This window comes from Oncorhynchus keta, chromosome 7 (assembly GCF_023373465.1).
Source record: "Oncorhynchus keta strain PuntledgeMale-10-30-2019 chromosome 7, Oket_V2, whole genome shotgun sequence".
NCBI lineage: Eukaryota > Metazoa > Chordata > Actinopteri > Salmoniformes > Salmonidae > Oncorhynchus > Oncorhynchus keta.
The window spans coordinates 7297461-7315465 of record NC_068427.1 but is presented as its reverse complement, the minus strand read 5'-3'; the positions used below and the strand labels follow the sequence as shown (position 1 = coordinate 7315465).

The 18005-nt window shown below is 43.3% G+C and overlaps 1 protein-coding gene across 2 annotated transcripts in view; it reads left to right on the top strand.

Moving 5' to 3' along the window:
- Positions 1 to 216: 216 nt before the first annotated feature.
- Positions 217 to 18005, top strand: part of LOC118385914 (solute carrier family 35 member F5-like) — a 38841-nt gene continuing 21052 nt past the window's right edge. The window contains exons 1-11 of one of the 2 annotated variants that reach the window (XM_052521916.1): positions 217 to 1679; positions 2618 to 2690; positions 2810 to 2951; positions 3486 to 3635; positions 3798 to 3863; positions 4016 to 4097; positions 11206 to 11396; positions 11984 to 12065; positions 12321 to 12408; positions 12496 to 12560; positions 12948 to 13052. In XM_052521916.1, coding sequence (XP_052377876.1) covers positions 2817 to 2951; positions 3486 to 3635; positions 3798 to 3863; positions 4016 to 4097; positions 11206 to 11396; positions 11984 to 12065; positions 12321 to 12408; positions 12496 to 12560; positions 12948 to 13052 — 964 coding nt within the window. In that variant the 5' untranslated portion in view covers positions 217 to 1679; positions 2618 to 2690; positions 2810 to 2816. Of the gene's footprint in view, positions 1680 to 2266; positions 2282 to 2617; positions 2691 to 2806; positions 2952 to 3485; positions 3636 to 3797; positions 3864 to 4015; positions 4098 to 11205; positions 11397 to 11983; positions 12066 to 12320; positions 12409 to 12495; positions 12561 to 12947; positions 13053 to 18005 lie in introns of those variants that run through there. The other variant, XM_052521917.1, reaches the window with a different exon arrangement.

The window sequence follows — 18005 nt, the reverse complement described above, 5'->3', positions numbered from 1 at the left end:
TTTAAAGCGCATGTGCCAAGACCAGAGTGGGCACATTTGCTATATAACGCAACCGTTTTTGTGACAAAACCATCAATAGATTTGAAAATGTGATGGCCATTTAACTTGTATTTTTCATTCGGTACATGGGAATTTAATGCACTACGTCATCACGCACAGCGTTTTATCCGTTAACCGCAAAAAGTCAGTTGGATGGAAAAACATCTCTGGTGGAAAATGGGCATGTTGTTTTATGCCGATTTTTGAATATTCACATATTCTGTTTCAAATTGGATGGAAACCTAGCTAATGAGAGCGAAGTCTTGCATCTTGCTCATCTCAATATCTGCGGTGCTGCTCGTGGCAACGTAATTATGCTAAATCTACCTTTAATGACAAGTTGTATTGAATGATAGTGTCCTAGGATCAGAAGGGCCAAAGTAGTGGAATAGTGGTGAGGTTTTAATTGATGTAGGGTTAGTTGGTAGGGATTTAAAAATATATATAATTTTCCCCTACCCTTTTTGTGTCACAAAGTGTAATGAACTAATTCCACACTCCAGAACGGTAGGCGGACACACAGCCCACACAGGTTGGCAACATGCACCTCTAACGTATGCTTGGGGACTGCCATAATATCATAGAACAAGAAGAAGAATTAGGAGTGTTAATGGGAGGCATTAATGTTATGAAGAATCGAGAGACAGGGTGTAGTAGTGCGATTCTGCTGGGTCCCAGACCATAGCGTTGAGTGTAGAGGTGGATCAAATTAAAAGGAATATTCCTGGTGTTTGTGACACCTGCCGTTTGGTGAGATGTAGACCCGGTGGCAATGGCACAACTGAGAATACCGTCTCTCTTGTTGAGCTTTGACAGAGTGTTTTTACCCGATAAAGTCAGGTTAGGCTATATTTGCTATTCTGTCAGGTCCTATGTTCCGAACTGGCTACGTACGGTGCATTAGGTTCCCACGATGTGAGAAATGTGCAGGAGGGCATAGTTAGAGGAACATTACAGTTGAACATTACAGTTGGAATGAGAAAGTACGTGTGTCAACTGTTGGCGTGCCCATGAAGCTGGGGATCCAAAGTGAGGTTACCAGAGTTTGAGAGGGTACGTTTCCTATGGTGAGGCAGTGAAAGCGAGTAGAGGACTGAAATGTGACCGAAATGTGCAATTCGCACTCTGACCTGCGAAAGACAGCAATATGCAACACAGCGTCCAGTCTGCCGGAAAGCCACAAGAACAATTTCGCCACAGTTATAAACTGTATATCACAAGTCTCAAAGGAGTCTAAAAACTGGACATTATTGTGGCTGCAGCAGAAACGATTTTGGGATTTAAGGATTTTACATTTGAAGACCGGAAAAACTGCACTCCCAGGTTCCCCTTGAGCCTACGTAGTAGGTATCCGATCTGTTTTTATTTTATTTTTTATTAGCAGAAGGGGAATCCTGTTTCCATCCCGCATAGTAGATGGCGGGATGCACATGACATTCTGTGATCGCTAATAATATACCATAGAAGAAGAGAAGGAGCGTTCATGTTTATGTTTACATCCAAACCAGTTTAGATATTTGTGTTATCGCATACTGTACGTTTATTACTGATGATCCAGCAGTTGTATTTTTCTGCAAAGGCGAAGAAGTAACGACCACGTCAAGAAGAACGAAGCCTACTTGCCATCTAACGGTAGCTAGGTAAATACGAATGGTTTGTTGTTGATGTTGCCGGCTAGCTAGCCAATTTAGCCTGCTAAGTTAGCTGTAACGTTAAACTTCGAGATAGCTAACATTAGCTAGCTAACAATGGCCTCCGTATGTTTCTACAGTACTACAGGTCTTATATTGCAACAAAGACATTGCTACCTATATTGTAAACTAGCTAGCTAGCATCTGTCTAATTTGCATGTAGCTAACACGCTTGTTAGTCGTGGTGAGCAGAGGAAGAAATTGTTGCTCTTGCTAGCTCACGTTAGGTATTGAAAGGTCTTCATTTGAAGATGATGGGGCCTTATGGTTAGAAGGGAATACATGTACCATACGCTGTCAGGAAGGTACAGGAAGCAATCGTTGAAGTGGAGAATCAGGTTTTCTATAGATAACCCAGACAGTGTTCTTTATCAGACTGAAGGTACGCCTGAGGGTGGAGACGATCGGGTTCCTAGAGGTGTACTTTGACACTAGGCCAACCTGGGCAGAACGCATCGAGAGACTGGTGAGAAAGTGTACGAAGGTTCTAAATGTGATACGCCGCCTGACAGGGATAGAGTGGGGTCTGGGCGTTCCTCACTTAGGACCATGTATGTATTTGTGGGGAAACCAGTTCAAAAGAGCAATTGAATATATGTGAAAATAATGTGTTAAATTGAGTTTGTAATGTCACAAGAAAGACAGTAGCTTTGGTTGATGTTGCTCTGAACAAAAGCCACATGTGTGTGTCCTAGGAAACTGTTTTCACCAAACAATTAGGCCTAGCCTATGTCATCTTTCTTGTTTCCAGATGGATTTTCACCCCAACAGCAACGTTCAGCGTTACATAACAATATTAATTGATAAGAGATTGCAGGTGATGAGCTCTGTGCACAGCAGATAGGAGGACTGTTGCACAATTTTTCTCATTATCTACTTTGACACAGTTTCAGATTCCTGCCTGACTGAGGAGAGTCAGAACGTCCAAAACGCTGAAGAATCCTGTATTAGGATTTCCAGGTACTGTCACTGTGTCACATCTGAAAAACATCTGACTTTTTTTTTTTGTTATTACAGTTTGTGAAAAGTTTTTAAAAAATGTGTTTGTGCGATAACGAGTTTGTGTGTTTGTTAAGCAGTGTCCAGATGGTGTGGGTGTTCCTCATGAACCGCATGGGGTCTCAGGGCAGCACAGTGGCCCAGCGGAGACGCATGGCCCTGGGGGTGGTCATCCTCCTGCTGGTGGACATCATCTGGGTGGTCTCCTCTGAGCTCACCTCAGTAAGACACTAGCACTTCCTGTAGTCCCCTGGTTCCGCAGGCCACAGGCCTACTTATTCTTGTATTTGCATTTTAGCTTGGAACTGATTGTCAGGGGCACTCTCCAGACAGAAGGTGCACAGGGAGACATGAAAACCAGCAACACTGCAGAACTGGATGGCCTGGGTTAGGCAACCCTTATTTTGGCTAATATGCTAAAGCTTAAGACTCGTGCTCAATTATAAGACAATGCTTGACCCCTAACCCCTACCCGATAGATTTAAAAGGATTGAATAAGAATATGGTAGTAGCTTCACCTTGCCTTCCAGTGGGGTCAGGGTTTCACTATGTTGCTAATAATATCTGTCCAGCCTTTGCAGAACTACACAAGTAGGGACTAGGTGGCAGTTTTGAGTACTTGGATTAGTCACATCTCATTAGTTTCAAAGTGACCTCTCCCTATTTATAAAAAAAAAAAAACTGCACTGGATCGGTTTTAAGTTCCAGCCATTCATACAGTAAGTCATGAGTATTTTCTCTACCCCCCCCCCCCAGTACATATTCAAGCGGCAGGAGTATAACAAGCCCTTCTTCAGCACGTTCACCAAGACCTCCATGTTTGTGCTGTACCTGTTGGGGTTCCTGCTGTGGCGGCCATGGAGGCAGCAGTGCACGGGCAGTCTCCGGGGACGACACGCAGCCTTTGTACGTCTTGCACTGATGTCTCGGGGGGGGCAGCGATACATTGTTGTTTCCATCTAAAGATGAATTGTTGCTTAATGCAGTATCTTAGTAGTGGTCGTTGATACTATGTTGATTTGCTATGATAAAACAGCCCATTCTAACCTATAGCGCCTCTCTCCACAGTTTGCTGATGCCGAGGCCTACTTTACCCCCTGTATCAATGACACCAGTTTGAATGACCATACCCTAGTGAGTATAATTGATTTGCTTTTTGTATTCTCTCTTACTCTCAATTTGATTTTACTGTTGGCTGGCTGAATATACTGTAATGAAAATAAATGGGATGATAAGTAATGCTTTTAGTTGAGTGCATTAGTTGAACTCTATATTTCTTTCTTCAGAGTGAACCCTTGTATGTTCCAGTGAAGTTTCAGGATCTTCCGACTGAACAGACAAACTGTGCCATTGGAGATTGTGATTCCAGTGAGTAATACAACTTTTAAAAAATAGAGAAATAAACATCTTTAGAAGACTAATCAACAGTCTGATCTATAAATAATGCAATGTATTGCCTTTTGCTGCTGGTCAATGAAGCTTTCAAACTGATACAGTGCATTCGGAAAGCATTCAACCCCTTTTGCTTTTGTTACAAAGCTGGATTAAAATGAATTTAATTGTCATTTTTTTGTCAATGATATACACAAACTGTCAAAGTGGGGAAAAATAAAAGTAACACTCCTATAACTTGATTAGTATTCAGCCCCCAGAGTCAATACATGTTAGAAACACGTTTGGCAGCAATTATAGGTGTACGTTTTTTGGGGGTAAGTCTCGTAAGAGCTTTGGACAAGAGGTGACAACTAGACCCGTTCCGTATAGACCTTGTCAGATCCAGACCTGATTCAGGTGAGGGAAGGAGCAGAAAAGTTTTTTTTTTAAAAGCTACTTTATGAATAGGAGCTGATAAAGCGCGAGAGGAGGGAGAGAGGTGCCACTCAAGCAGGTGGGGGAGTGAGTGACACAGGGAGGAGGGAGGAAGAGACAGCAACCAACCAAGCCGATTAGCACTATACTAGACTAATAGCTGCCATAGGTTATTTATAATCAAATATAATTATGTAGTACCTGTCTGTGACTGTAGCCTATTGCTGCTTTATGAATAGCCAACAACAAGCTACATGCGCCACACTTCACTCTCTTGAAAAGCAAGAGCATCTCTGTCTACTGCAGGAGTCTTGTTTGGATCTGTACGGGCCCTTCTGGACAAGTCAGTTAAAATTCCACATACCCGATACCTGTGACAATCAGATCCGACACAGACCCATGACATTATTTAGAATTCTGGATCCGTCTTTCAAAGCACATTTTTACTCCTGAACTTATTTAGGCTTGAATACTTATTGACTCAAGACATTTCATCTTTTCATTTGAATTATTTTGTAAAAATTTGTCAAAACAAAAACCCACTTTGACATAATTGGATATTGTGTGTAGATTAGTGATATACAATCTCAATTTAATCCATTTTAAATTCAAGCTTTAGAAGTCGTCAAGCCAATGTGGAAAAGGTACTGGGGTTAAACACTTTCTGAAGGCACTTACATTTACCAGATAGAAATAATGAGTGTTGTTGAAAGAAACCCTTCAATAATCAATTTTTTATCACTTTGGAGAATAGGAATCCTGTGAACTGTCTTGGTATTTGATTTATTTCATAACATTTCAAGAAAGCATAAAAAAATGATGTAGAAATGATGTAGAAACATGAAAGAAGAAGAAACATGTAAATAATGAAGTTGTAGAATGGAAAATACACTTTGCGGTGTTGACCAACAGAGGGGGCTGTTGAGCTGTTCGATGTGATGGCCCTCCCAGGTTTGACTCAGGAGAGTGAGTCGATAAACAATGTGAAAGGAAAGGTTGTCTCATAGGAACTCTGTCTGACCATTGAGTGACACTGGAGCTTAGTTTTCTATGACACAATGACAGGATTTCATATTTCTCTGTCTTTGCTGATCGATATTGGCTGATTACAGTATGTCGCTAGAGGGCTGCCCTGACAGAGATCATTGTGGCGCGGTCACCATTTTTCATGCTGCAGGCGGGACCGGGTGGTCAGACTGACAATTTTAGGATTAACATATTTTTAGACCCGCAGATTATTTGGAAACTGTCGTCTTTGCGCTTTGTATGCGTTAACTTATCTATTTTATTAAAAGCACATCTCTGTCACACTATTCACCAACTCTCATCATTCGCTGCTTCAAGTTAAGTAGCCTATCTATCGCAACAGTGGTAGGCCTATTTGGATCATCATTCTTTGCACCTTTTCCTTTTCAATAAATAGCCTATTATCATGTATTTGTCTCTGCCTGCAAATCGTCCCGCTCCTAAAGGTAGGCTATTTGCAAAACGTAGCTCAAGAGAAAGTCCGTGTCCGCTCTCATGATTCTTACTGCTTCAAGTTCAATAGCTTACCTTCACTCTCCTAGTTGGACATGCGAGATCAGGTGCTCATGTGGTCTCAATTCAATAGAGTAGACCTATCGGCACTAGGCTATGTATGGGTGGTGAAGCACGGGACAGTTATCTTTCCATTTACTTCATAAACTTGATTAGGCTAAATCATCCCACTCCTAAAAGGTAGGCTATATGCAAAACGCAGCTCAAGAGAGAGTGCAAATGTCCGCTCTCCAACTTTTGAACTATGTTTAGCCTATTGGTTGATATAGCCCATTAGGCCTAATACCGATAGCCTAATACAATGGGCGGAGCGATAATCTCTGGTAATTCTTGTATTTCTTAAGTTATGTTTGTGTATATAAGGCCCAAAATTGCTGGGACCAAAGCTGCCAAGCGAGCTGAGTCAGATACACCTAGAATAACATTTGCAGGACTGTAAAACCTGTTTTTGTGGGTGTGGGTGGGAGTCAGACAAAAAAGCCATCGGGAGCAGGCGGGTGATGTATGAAATCAGTCCCACAAAGACCTCTAGGGGTCTCACACATTCAAGTCAATCAATCAAATCACATTTATTTATAAAGACCTTTTTACATCAGCAGTTGTCGCAAAGTGCTTATACATAAACTGAGCCTAAAACCCCCAAAGAGCAAGCAATGAAGATGTAGAAGCACAGTGGCTAGGAAAAACTCCCTAGAAAGGCAGGAACCAAGGATGAAACCGAGAGAGGAACCAGGCTCTGAGGGGTGGTCAGTCCTCTTCTGGGTGTGCTGAGGTGGAGATTATAAGAGTACATGGCCATTAAGGCCAGATCGTTCTTCAAGATGTTCAAACGTACATAGATGACCAGCAGAGGAGGGTTGTAACAGCAGGTCCAGGACAAGGTAGCACGACCTGGTCAGGGTTCCATAGCCACAGAAACTGGATCAGCAGCACAACCAGGTGGACTGGGGACTGGGGACAGCCAGGAGTCGTCTGGCCAGGTTGTCCTGAGAAATGGTCCTAGGGCTCAGGATCTACGAGAGAATTACACCAGATATGACAGTATTAAAACATAGGTACTGGGGACTGAGACAGGGGTGGTCGGAGGACACTGGCCCCATCCAAAGTTAACCCGGACAGGGTAACCCGGCAGGATATAACCCCACCACTTGCCAAAGCACAGCCCCCCCACACCACCAAAGGGATCAACACACTAACTTACTACCCTGAGACAAGGCCGACTATAGCCCACAAAGATCTCCCCCACCGCACAAGCCTGAGGACAGTAAGTATGGGAGAGCACGAGCAAGCCAGTGACTCTTGTAATAGGGTCAGAGAATCCGAGGGGAGCCGGCCAGGCAGAGACAGCAAGGGTGGTTCGTCACTTTAGTGCCTTGCCGTTCACCTTCGCACCCCTGGGCCATACTGCACTCAATCATAGGACCTACTACAAATGTTTATGATGGCGCGAGAGGGGATGGCTGCAGTCTTATTGGCTCTTAACCAACCAACCATGCTATTTTGTTAGTTTTTTCGTGTTGTTCGTAACTTGTTTAGTACATAATGTTGCTGCTACCATCTCTTATGACCTAAAAGAGCTTCTGGTCATCAGAACTGTGATTACTTACTTCAGATTAGACGGTTTTTCTTCAATGAGTCAGACGGGAAGGATATACTACAGACACCCGACCAGGCCCAGAACCCCGTCATTCGCTGGAGGAAGAAATTGAGATTTTGCGTATAAAGATCAGGGTGCCTTGTGAGGATCAGCCTTTGCCTTTCGTCCTGCTAGCCAACGTTCAATCGCTGGACAATAAATAGGACGAACCACACTATCTTCCTAGAGAGTTTTCATCTATATTTTTCGTAGCTGTCTACATACCACTGCAGACCAATGCTGGCAATAAAACCACACTCAATGAGCTGTATACCACCATAAGCAAACAGGAAAACACTCATCCAGAGGCGGAGCTCCTAGTGGTCTTGGACTTTAATGCAGGAAAACTTAAATCAGTTTCACCTCATTTCTATCAGCATGTTAAATGTGCAACCAGAGGTAAAACATTCCAGACCACCTTTACTCCACACACAGAGACACGTACAAAGCTCTCCTTTGCCCTCCATTTGGCAAATCTGACCATAATTCTATCCTCCTGATTCCTGCTTACAAGCAACAATTAAAGCAGGAAGCACCAGTGACTCGGTCTATAAAAAAAGTAGTCCGGTGAAGCAGATACTAAGCTACAGGACTGTTTTGCTAGTACAGATTGGAATATGTTCTGGGATTCTTCCGATGGCATTGAGGAGTACACCACATCAGTCACTGGCTTTATCAATAAGTGCATTGAGGACTTTGTCTGTTCCGGACGACTGTGTTATCATGCTCTCTGCAGCCGATCTAAGTAAGACCTTTAAACAGGTCAACATTCACAAGGCCGCAGGGCCATACGGATTACCAGGATGTGTACCCCGAGCATGTGCTGACCAACTGGCAAGTGTCTTCACTGACATTTTCAACCTCTCTCTGTAATACCAAAATGTTTCAAGCAGACCACCATAGTGTCTGTGCCTAAGAACACTAAGGTAACCAGCCTAAATTACTACACGTCTGTAACACTCACGTCTGTAGCCATGAAATGCTTTGAAAGGCTGGTCATGGCTCACATCAACACCATTATCCCGGAAACCCTAGACCCATACTAATTTGCATACCGCACCATCAGATCCACAGATGTAATCTGTATTGCACTCCACACTGCCCTTCATACCTGGACAAAAGGAACACCTATGTGAGAATGCTATTCATTGACTACAGCTCAGTGTTCAACACCATAGTGCCCTCAAAGCTCATCATTAAGCCAAGGCCCCTGGGACTAAACACCTCCCTCTGCAACTGGATCCTTAATTTCCTGACTGGCCACCCCCAGGTGGTAAGGGTGGGTAACAACACATCCGCCACGCTGATCCTCAACACGGGGGCACGTCAGGGGTGCATGTTCAGTCCACTCCTGTACTCCCTGTTCACTCATGACTGCATGGCCAGACCCGACTCCATCACCATCATTAAGTTTTCTGATGACGCAACAGTGGTAGGCCTGATCACCGACAACAATGAGACAGCCTATAGGGAGGAGATAAGAGACCTGACCGTGTTGTGCAAGGACAACAACCTCCCCCTCATCGTGAGCAAGACAAAGGAGATGATTGTGGACTACAGGAAAAGGAGGACCAATCACGCCCCCTTTCTCATTGACGGGGCTGTAGTGGAGCAGGTTGAGACCTTTAAGTTCCTTGGTGTCCACATCACCAACAGACTAACATGGTGCAAGCACACCAGACAGACAGTCTTGAAGAGGGCACGATAAAACCTATTAACCCTCGGAGGCTGAGAAATTTGGCATGGGTCCTCAGACCCTCAAAAGGTTTTACAGCTGCGTCATCGAGAACATCCTGACGGGTTGCATCACTGCCTGGTATGGCAACTACTCTACCTTCGATCGCATGGCACTACAGAGGGTAGTGCTTACGACCCAGTACATCACCAGGGCCAAGCTTACTGCCATCCAAGATCTCCATACCAGGCGGTGGCAGAGGACGGCCCTAAAAATAGTCAGACTCCAGCCACACTAGTCATAGACTGTTCTCTCTGCTACCGCATGGCAAGCAGTACCGGAGTGCCAAGTCTAGGTCCAGGAGGCTTCGAAACAGCTTCTACCCCCAAGCCAATAGACCCCTGAACAGCTAATCAAAGGGCTACCCAGACTATTTGCATCGCTCCCCCCACCCCCTTCTACACTGCTGCTACTCTCTGTTATTATCTATGCATAGTCACTTAAATAACTCTACCTACATGTACATATTACCTCAATTACCTTGACACAGGTGCCCCGCACATTGACTCTGTACCGGTACCCCCTGTATATAGTCTCCACATTGACTCTGTACCGGTACCCCCTGTATATAGTCTCCACATTGACTCTGTACCGGTACCCCCTGTATATAGTCTCCACATTGACTCTGTACCGGTACCCCCTGTATATAGTCTCCACATTGACTCTGTACCGGTACCCCCTGTATAAAGCCCCACTATTGTTATTTACTGCTGCTCTTTAATAATTTGTTATTCTTATCTCTTACTTTTTGGGGGGGTATTTTATTAAAGCTGCATTGTTGGTTAAGGGCTTGTAAGTAAGCATTTCACTGTTGTATTCGGCATGTGACAAATACAATTATATTTTATTTGACTAAAGAGATGAGTCTTCACTAAATACTTAAGGGTTGAAACCGCGTCTGCAGTTCTAACATGGATCGGCAGACCATTCCATAAAAATTGAGCTCAATAGGAGAAAGTCCTGCCCCCAGCTGTTTGCGTAGAAATTCTAGGAACAATAAGGAGGCTTGCGTCTTGTGACCGTAGCGTACTTGTAGGTATGTACGGCAGAACCAAATTAGCGAGATAGGTAGGAGTAAATCCATGTAGGTTAGCAGTAAAACCTTGAAATCAGCCCTAACCTTAACAGGAACCCAGTGTAGAGAGGCTAGCACTGGAGTAATATGATCAACTTTTTGGTTTCTGGTTAAGATTCTAGCAGCCATTTTTAGCACTAACAGGTTTATTTAGTGCCTTATCCAGGTAGCCATGAGTAGAGCATTGACATAGTCTAATCTTGAAGTGACAAAAGCAAGGATTAGCTTTTTCCGCAGTGCTACGAAGATGAAAAAAGTAGAGATCGGGGTCAAGAGTAACGCAGAGGTCCTTCAGTTTTATTTAAGATGACTATACAACCATCGAGATTCATTGTCAGATCCAACAGCAAGATCTCTTTGTTTGGACCTAGAACTAGCATCTCTGTTTTGGCCGAGTTTACGTGATGGGTCACATTTTGAGGAAAGTGGTAATTGTGGTTTTAATTCGAAAGCTGTCTTATTCAATCCCAGGCTATTGTGCCTAAAGCACAGTATAGGGTATGAGATGCTTTTCAGAGAATGACTGTGCAACATTTTCTCATGGTTTTGGTTCCTAAAACAATGACATAAGCTAACGCATGCTTTATTTCTACTTAAAGTTTTCATTGTCTGGTTCATTCTATTGGTCATGCTGTGACCCATCTACCACTTTACCCCCTGTCCTTTCCCTCCAACCTCTCAGCCTCTAAAAAGCAACGGGTGCGCTTCAGCAACATCATGGAGGTGCGCCAGCTCCCGTCCACACAGGCCCTGGAGGCCAAGCTATCGCGCATGTCCTACCCCGCCGCCAAGGACCACGAGTCCATGCTCCGCACAGTGGGAAAGCTCACCGTCACCGACGTGGCCAAGATCAGCTTCTTCTTCTGCTTTGTGGTAAGTTAATTCAAATAACTTAATTTTTTTATCTGTTTGAGGGGAACTTTTTTTGTCAGTGTGTGTAGACATATGACTTGTTAGACTCTCAGACATTCTGTATACTAGCTTGGAACTTCCTTATTAAGTTGGAGGGGGGACAAATTTATATCTAAAATGAGTCTGTGGAGTACCTGCATTTGGGAGCTTTTTGATGTCTCTCATTACTGACATTACTGTCAATTTGCTAGGTAAGTTAACCAAAACCTTTCTGTTTTTTTTCATTGAGTTATTGCTGGTGATACTACTCATTTTGCTGCAGAGTGTGTTTGCTGTACACTCAACATGTCATGGCTTTGGACTTCTCCCTTCATGAATAGTGTAAATGAGTATAAATGAACACATTATGCATGTAAGAATCTTCAACTCGTTTGTCTTACTAACTTTGGGCTTGTAAACACATCTTTGTATAATAACTCATTTCCCACATGAGCAATGACCCAGAACTGAGGGTAGACTACACACACGAAGAGTAATAGTAAGTAAACTACCATCTTTGGTACAAATCAGAGGTGTCATGCTGACACTTCTACTTCTCTCCTTCACAGTGGTTCCTAGCAAACCTCTCCTACCAAGAGGCCCTGTCGGACACGCAGGTTGCCATAGTGAACATTCTGTCCTCCACTTCAGGTGAGTCCAAATACTAAATGTGATTTTACTCAGCGAAATATACATGTAGGATCTTACAATGAATAGCAAAAACACTGATGATTATTACTTTTTTGTAATACAGTCATTATGGGCCTTTTTAATAACATTGTTGCAAATAAATGTTCCAATGTTGGAAAGTCACAGCATGTGTATTTAAAAATGTCACCTTGAACAGGTTGAACTCTGTACAGGATGTGTTGTGAACAGTCTCGCTGTTATTGTCCTCCTCACCAGGTCTCTTCACCCTCATCCTGGCGGCCATATTTCCCAGTAATAGCAGCGACCGCTTTACTCTGTCCAAGCTCTTAGCTGTGGCTCTGAGGTAAGCCTTGACATCAGCTGAATTATTGTAGTTACTCTGGGTTGCTACTCTATAGTTACACTGTTTCTCTGGTCTCTTTCCCTGTAGCATGGGAGGAGTGGTTCTTGTCAGTTTCTCCAGCATGGACAGCCCTGACGGAAAAGGCACTATAGGTAACCAGGGAGATAAAAGTGCTGCAGATGATAAACTTCTTTCCTCAAAATGTTTTGTTTTTGTTAGGCTTTTTTCCCCACTATATTCCTTATTCCTGCCTCCTGTTACCCTCCTATCTCACTTCATATTGGTTGTATTTGTCATGTCTTGTACTGTACTTGATGTACTACTTTAACGTGTCCTTGTGTCATATTAATATGCTATGTAAAACAATGTATTATTAAACCATTAAATCTACTCTGAAAGTGCAAGCCATGCCACAATGTTACGTTTGCTTGCATTGCTAGCAGAAAAACCCTTTGGAGTGTAACCATGAGAGTTGTAACTCATGATACAGGGATGTATTAGCGTAAGATAATGTGATGATGAAGTCATGTTGTGTTCAGGCTCTCTGTGGTCATTGGCTGGGGCTGCTCTGTACGCAGTCTACATCGTCATGATCAAGAGGAAGGTGGACCGGGAAGACAAGCTGGACATCCCCATGTTCTTTGGTATGTAGATCATAGTTATATCTATGACCTTTCTTACTAGAGTCAACTGTGGCAGCTTGGTCTGCTGCTGATTTTCATATGCTCTTTTATTTCCTGATATAACTCTATGATCCTGAATTGATTATAGGTATATACAGTGCCTTCGGAAAGTATTCAGACCCCATGATGTTACAGCCTTATTCTAAAACGGATTAAATAAATAAAAATCCTCGGCAATCTACACACATACCCCATAATGACAATGAAAAAACAAGTTTTTGGAAATTTTACCAGATGTATTAAAAATAGAAAACAGAAATATTAATAGTATTCAGACCCTTTGCTTTGAGACTCGAAATTGAGCTCAGATGCGTCCTGTTTCCATTGATCATCCTTGAGATGTTTCTACAACTTGATTGGATTTTCCACCTGTGGTAAATTCAATTAATTGGACATGATTTGGAAAGGCAAACAACTGCCTATAAAAGGTCCCACAGTTGATAGTGCATGTCACAGCAAAAACCAAGCCATGAGTCGAAGGAATTGTCCTTGGAGCTCCAACCCCCGATTGTTTCGAGGCACAAATCTGGGGAAGGGTACCAAAAAGAAAATGTCTGGACTTGAACCCGATCGAACATCTTTGGAGATACCTGAAAATAGCTGTGTAGCGACGCTCCCCATCCAACCTGACAGAGATTGAGAGGATCTGCAGAGAAGAATGGGAGAAACTCTCCAAATAAATGTGTGCCAAGCTTGTAGTGTCATACCCAAGAAGACTCAAGGCTGTAGTCACTGCCAAAGGTGCTTCAACAAAGTACTGAGTAAAGGGTCTGAATACTTATGTAAATGTAATATTTCATTTTTTTATTCTTATAAATTGGCAAAAATGTCTAAACTATTTTTGCTTTGTCAGTATGTTGTATCGCGTAGATTGAGGATTTTTTATAAATATATTTTTTGTCCATGTAATGTAACAAAAATGTGTCAGTCTGAATACTTATCGAATGTACTGTTTAAACATAGCCAAAAAAGTCAGTGATAAGGTGTCTCCTTGTTTTACACCCGAGGGTGTGGGAAACCAATCTGTTTATGATATTAATTTACATGCACACAAGCAATCGGTACTTTGTAAAGAGACTGGATTGCGTGATAAAATTTCCCATCAACCCCCTACCTTTAACAAACTCTAGGCTAAAATATACCTATTTACAAAATCAAAAGCTATTGGGAAATCAATTAAGAATGCAAAAGTAGGCTTGTCTTCATGTAATCTATTTCTGATTATTGTACAGACCGAGAAGATATGATCTATACATACTCTGGATTGACGAAAACCATTTTGTTCTTCCACTAGAATGGGGATCGATGAATATAATTTATAGACTGTACATAATAATCTTATGCCTCAATTGTTCAGTGGCACTTTAGGGTCTTTTTTTTTTTAAAGATTTGGGAATGTGATTCACTATAGACTTATACCAAGTGGATGGCAGTATACTGTACTCAAAACAAATTAGGAGCAAATCATATAGGACGTCATTTAATTCAGGGGATTTTAAAACTTCATTAGGCTGTTCATCAATGTCAAATGCGTTCCCATTTTTTGCAGGGTTAATCACCTTAACTTCTGCCACAGACAGCGCCTCATCTAAGTACGGGTTACATATATAAGAGGCTTCTAACATTGTGTTTTCCAGTTTAGTTCTCAGGTAACATATGTCTTTGTAAAATTCTTCCTCCAAAATATGCCACATTTTCGTTACCTGAGAACTAACAATCCCCTTCTCCCACTCCTTAAGTACCTGCGTAATATGAGAGTTCAGCCACCCCTGCTATTTTCTTATGTCGTTTTGGACCTAACTTGTTTATTTGGCTCAAACTGTTGAGGATTTCTTGTCTGTATCTCCTCAAGCTGCAATAACTGCCCTCTCTGATATCTCCGTTTCAATAGGCACAGACTTTTATCAAACACATGCTGTTTTTTCTTGAATTCCTTCTTACGCTGTTCTGTTGTATTCCTTTTCACACTGTAAAAAATTAGTAATCAGCCTTGCGCATTACAGACCGTAGGTACTGTAACTCATCATTCCAGTAAGGCTTGTTCGGCTTGTAAACTTTCCTGGACTTGGGGGTGTATTCTTTTATTCACATAATTTTTCCCCATTTCAGAATATATAATATCACAAAATGTTTCATACCACACATCTAAATCAAATGTTGTTTCTTGGCATCTTTGCAGAGTTTTGATGAGTTCCACCAGAGCTCTACATTTCAGAACATAGCAATTTGGCACATTTATTAAATGTATCGGTATGTATCTGTTGCCCCAAATAATGCACAGTAATACCTGGTTGATAAAGTTTGTGGCCAACACAAAATAATAATAATAAACGAGAATGATCAGGAAGTAAAAAAAAAATGTTCTCTCCAATTAAGTCAAAACATCCGCATTCTTCAATCATCTGTGTAGGGGGTAACACCTTAAACTAAACAAGTTTAGATAGTTGTGGGGGGTAGCCCCTGCTCAAAAAAATAAAGGGAACACTAAAACACATCCTAGATCTCAATGAATGAAATATTCTTATTAAATACTTTTTTCTTTACATAGTTGAATGTGCTGACAACAAAATCACACAAAAATTATCAATGGAAATCAAATTTATCAACCCATGGAGGTCTGGATTTGGAGTCACTCAAAATTAAAACAGGAAAACCACACTACAGGCTGATCCAACTTTGATGCAATGTCCTTAAAACAAGTCAGGCTCAGTAGTGTGTGGCCTCCACGTGCCTGTATGACCTCCCTTACAACACCTGGGCATGCTCCTGATGAGGTGGCGGATGGTCTCCTGAGGGATCTCCTCCCAGACCTGGACTAAAGCATCGGCCAACTCCTGGACAGTCTGTGGTGCAACGTGGCGTTGGTGGATGGAGCGAGACATGATGTCCCAGATGTGCTCAATTGGATTCAGGTCTGGGGAATGGGCGGGCCAGTCCATAGCATCAATGCCTTCCTCTTGCAGGAACTGCTGACACACTCCAGCCACACGAGGTCTAGCATTGTCTTGCATTAGGAGGAACCCAGGGCCAACTGCTCCAGCATATTGTCTCACAAGGGGTCTGAGGATCTCATCTCGGTACCTAATGGCAGTCAGGCTACCTCTGGCGAGCACATGGAGGGCTGTGCGGCCCCCCAAAGAAATGCCAGCCCACACCATGACTGACCCACCGCCAAACCGGTCATGCTGGAGGATGTTGCAAGCAGCAGAACGTTCTCCATGGCGTCTCCAGACTCTGTCACGTCTGTCACATGTGCTCAGTGTGAACCAGCTTTCATCTGTGAAGAGCACAGGGCGCCAGTGGCGAATTTGCCAATCTTGGTGTTCTCTGGCAAATGCTAAACGTCCTGCATGGTGTTGGGCTGTAAGCACAACCCCCACCTGTGGACGTCGGGCCCTCATACCACCCTCATGGAGTCTGTTTCTGACCGTTTGACAGACACATGCACATTGTGGCCTGCTGGAGGTCATTTTGCAGAGCTCTGGCAGTGCTCCTCCTTGCACAAAGGCGGAGGTAGCGGTCCTGCTGCTGGGTTGTTGCCCTCCTACGGCCTCCTCCACGTCTCTTGATGTACTTGCCTGTCTCCTGGTAGCGCCTCCATGCTCTGGACACTACGCTGACAGACACAGCAAACCTTCTTGCCACAGCTCGCATTGATGTGCCATCCTGGTGAGCTGCACTACCTGAGCCACTTGTGTGGGTTGTAGACTCCAGAGTGAAAGCACCGCCAGCATTCAAAAGTGGCCAAAACATCAGCCAGGAAGCATAGGAACTGAGAAGTGGTCTGTGGTCACCACCTGCAGAACCACTCCTTTATTGGGGGTGTCTGGCTAATTGCCTATAATTTCCACCTGTTGTCTATTCCATTTGCACAACAACATGTGAAATTTATTGTCAATCAGTGTTGCTTCCTAAGTGGACAGTTTGATTTCACAGAAGTGTGATTGACTTGGAGTTACATTGTGTTGTTTAAGTGTTCCCTTTATTTTTTTGAGCAGAGTATATACTCCACCACAGCTTTTCCTTTGCCAGATATGGATGTAAAGTTATCGCTTCAGGGGCATATCCTTCCATTAATGATACACATTTTAGTGTCCTGAAGGAATTCTATTAGGGTTTCAAATCAAATCAAATCAAATTTATTTATATAGCCCTTCGTACATCAGCTGATATCTCAAAGTGCTGTACAGAAACCCATGATGGGTTTGCCCATGATGATTAACAATGTCATCCAAAGCAATACGCAATGGAATATTATCAATATCATTTATAGTCAGCTAACCTCCCAATTGGAGTAAATATCTCTGCTATATCCTTTTCCCTCTCGCTCTCATCCAACACTTCCCACACTGCCCCTACTCGGATGGTATCGCGCCGTCCCAACCTTCGCTCTCTCTCCCCCGCTACTCTCTCCTCTTCCATCCTATCATCTCTTCCCTCTGCTCAAACCTTCTCCAACCTATCTCCTGATTCTGCCTCCTCAACCCTCCTCTCCTCCCTTTCTGCATCCTTTGACTCTCTATGTCCCCTATCCTCCAGGCCGGCTCGGTCCTCCCCTCCCGCTCCGTGGCTCGACGACTCATTGCGAGCTCACAGAACAGGGCTCCGGGCAGCCGAGCGGAAATGGAGGAAAACTCCCCTCCCTGCGGACCTGGCATCCTTTCACTCCCTCCTCTCTACATTTTCCTCCTCTGTCTCTGCTGCTAAAGCCACTTTCTACCACTCTAAATTCCAAGCATCTGCCTCTAACCCTAGGAAGCTCTTTGCCACCTTCTCCTCCCTCCTGAATCCTCCTCCCCCTCCCCCTCCTCCTCTCTGCAGAGGACTTCGTCAACCATTTTGAAAAGAAGGTCGACGACATCCGATCCTAGTTTGCTAGGTCAAACGACACCGCTGGTTCTGCTCACACTGCCC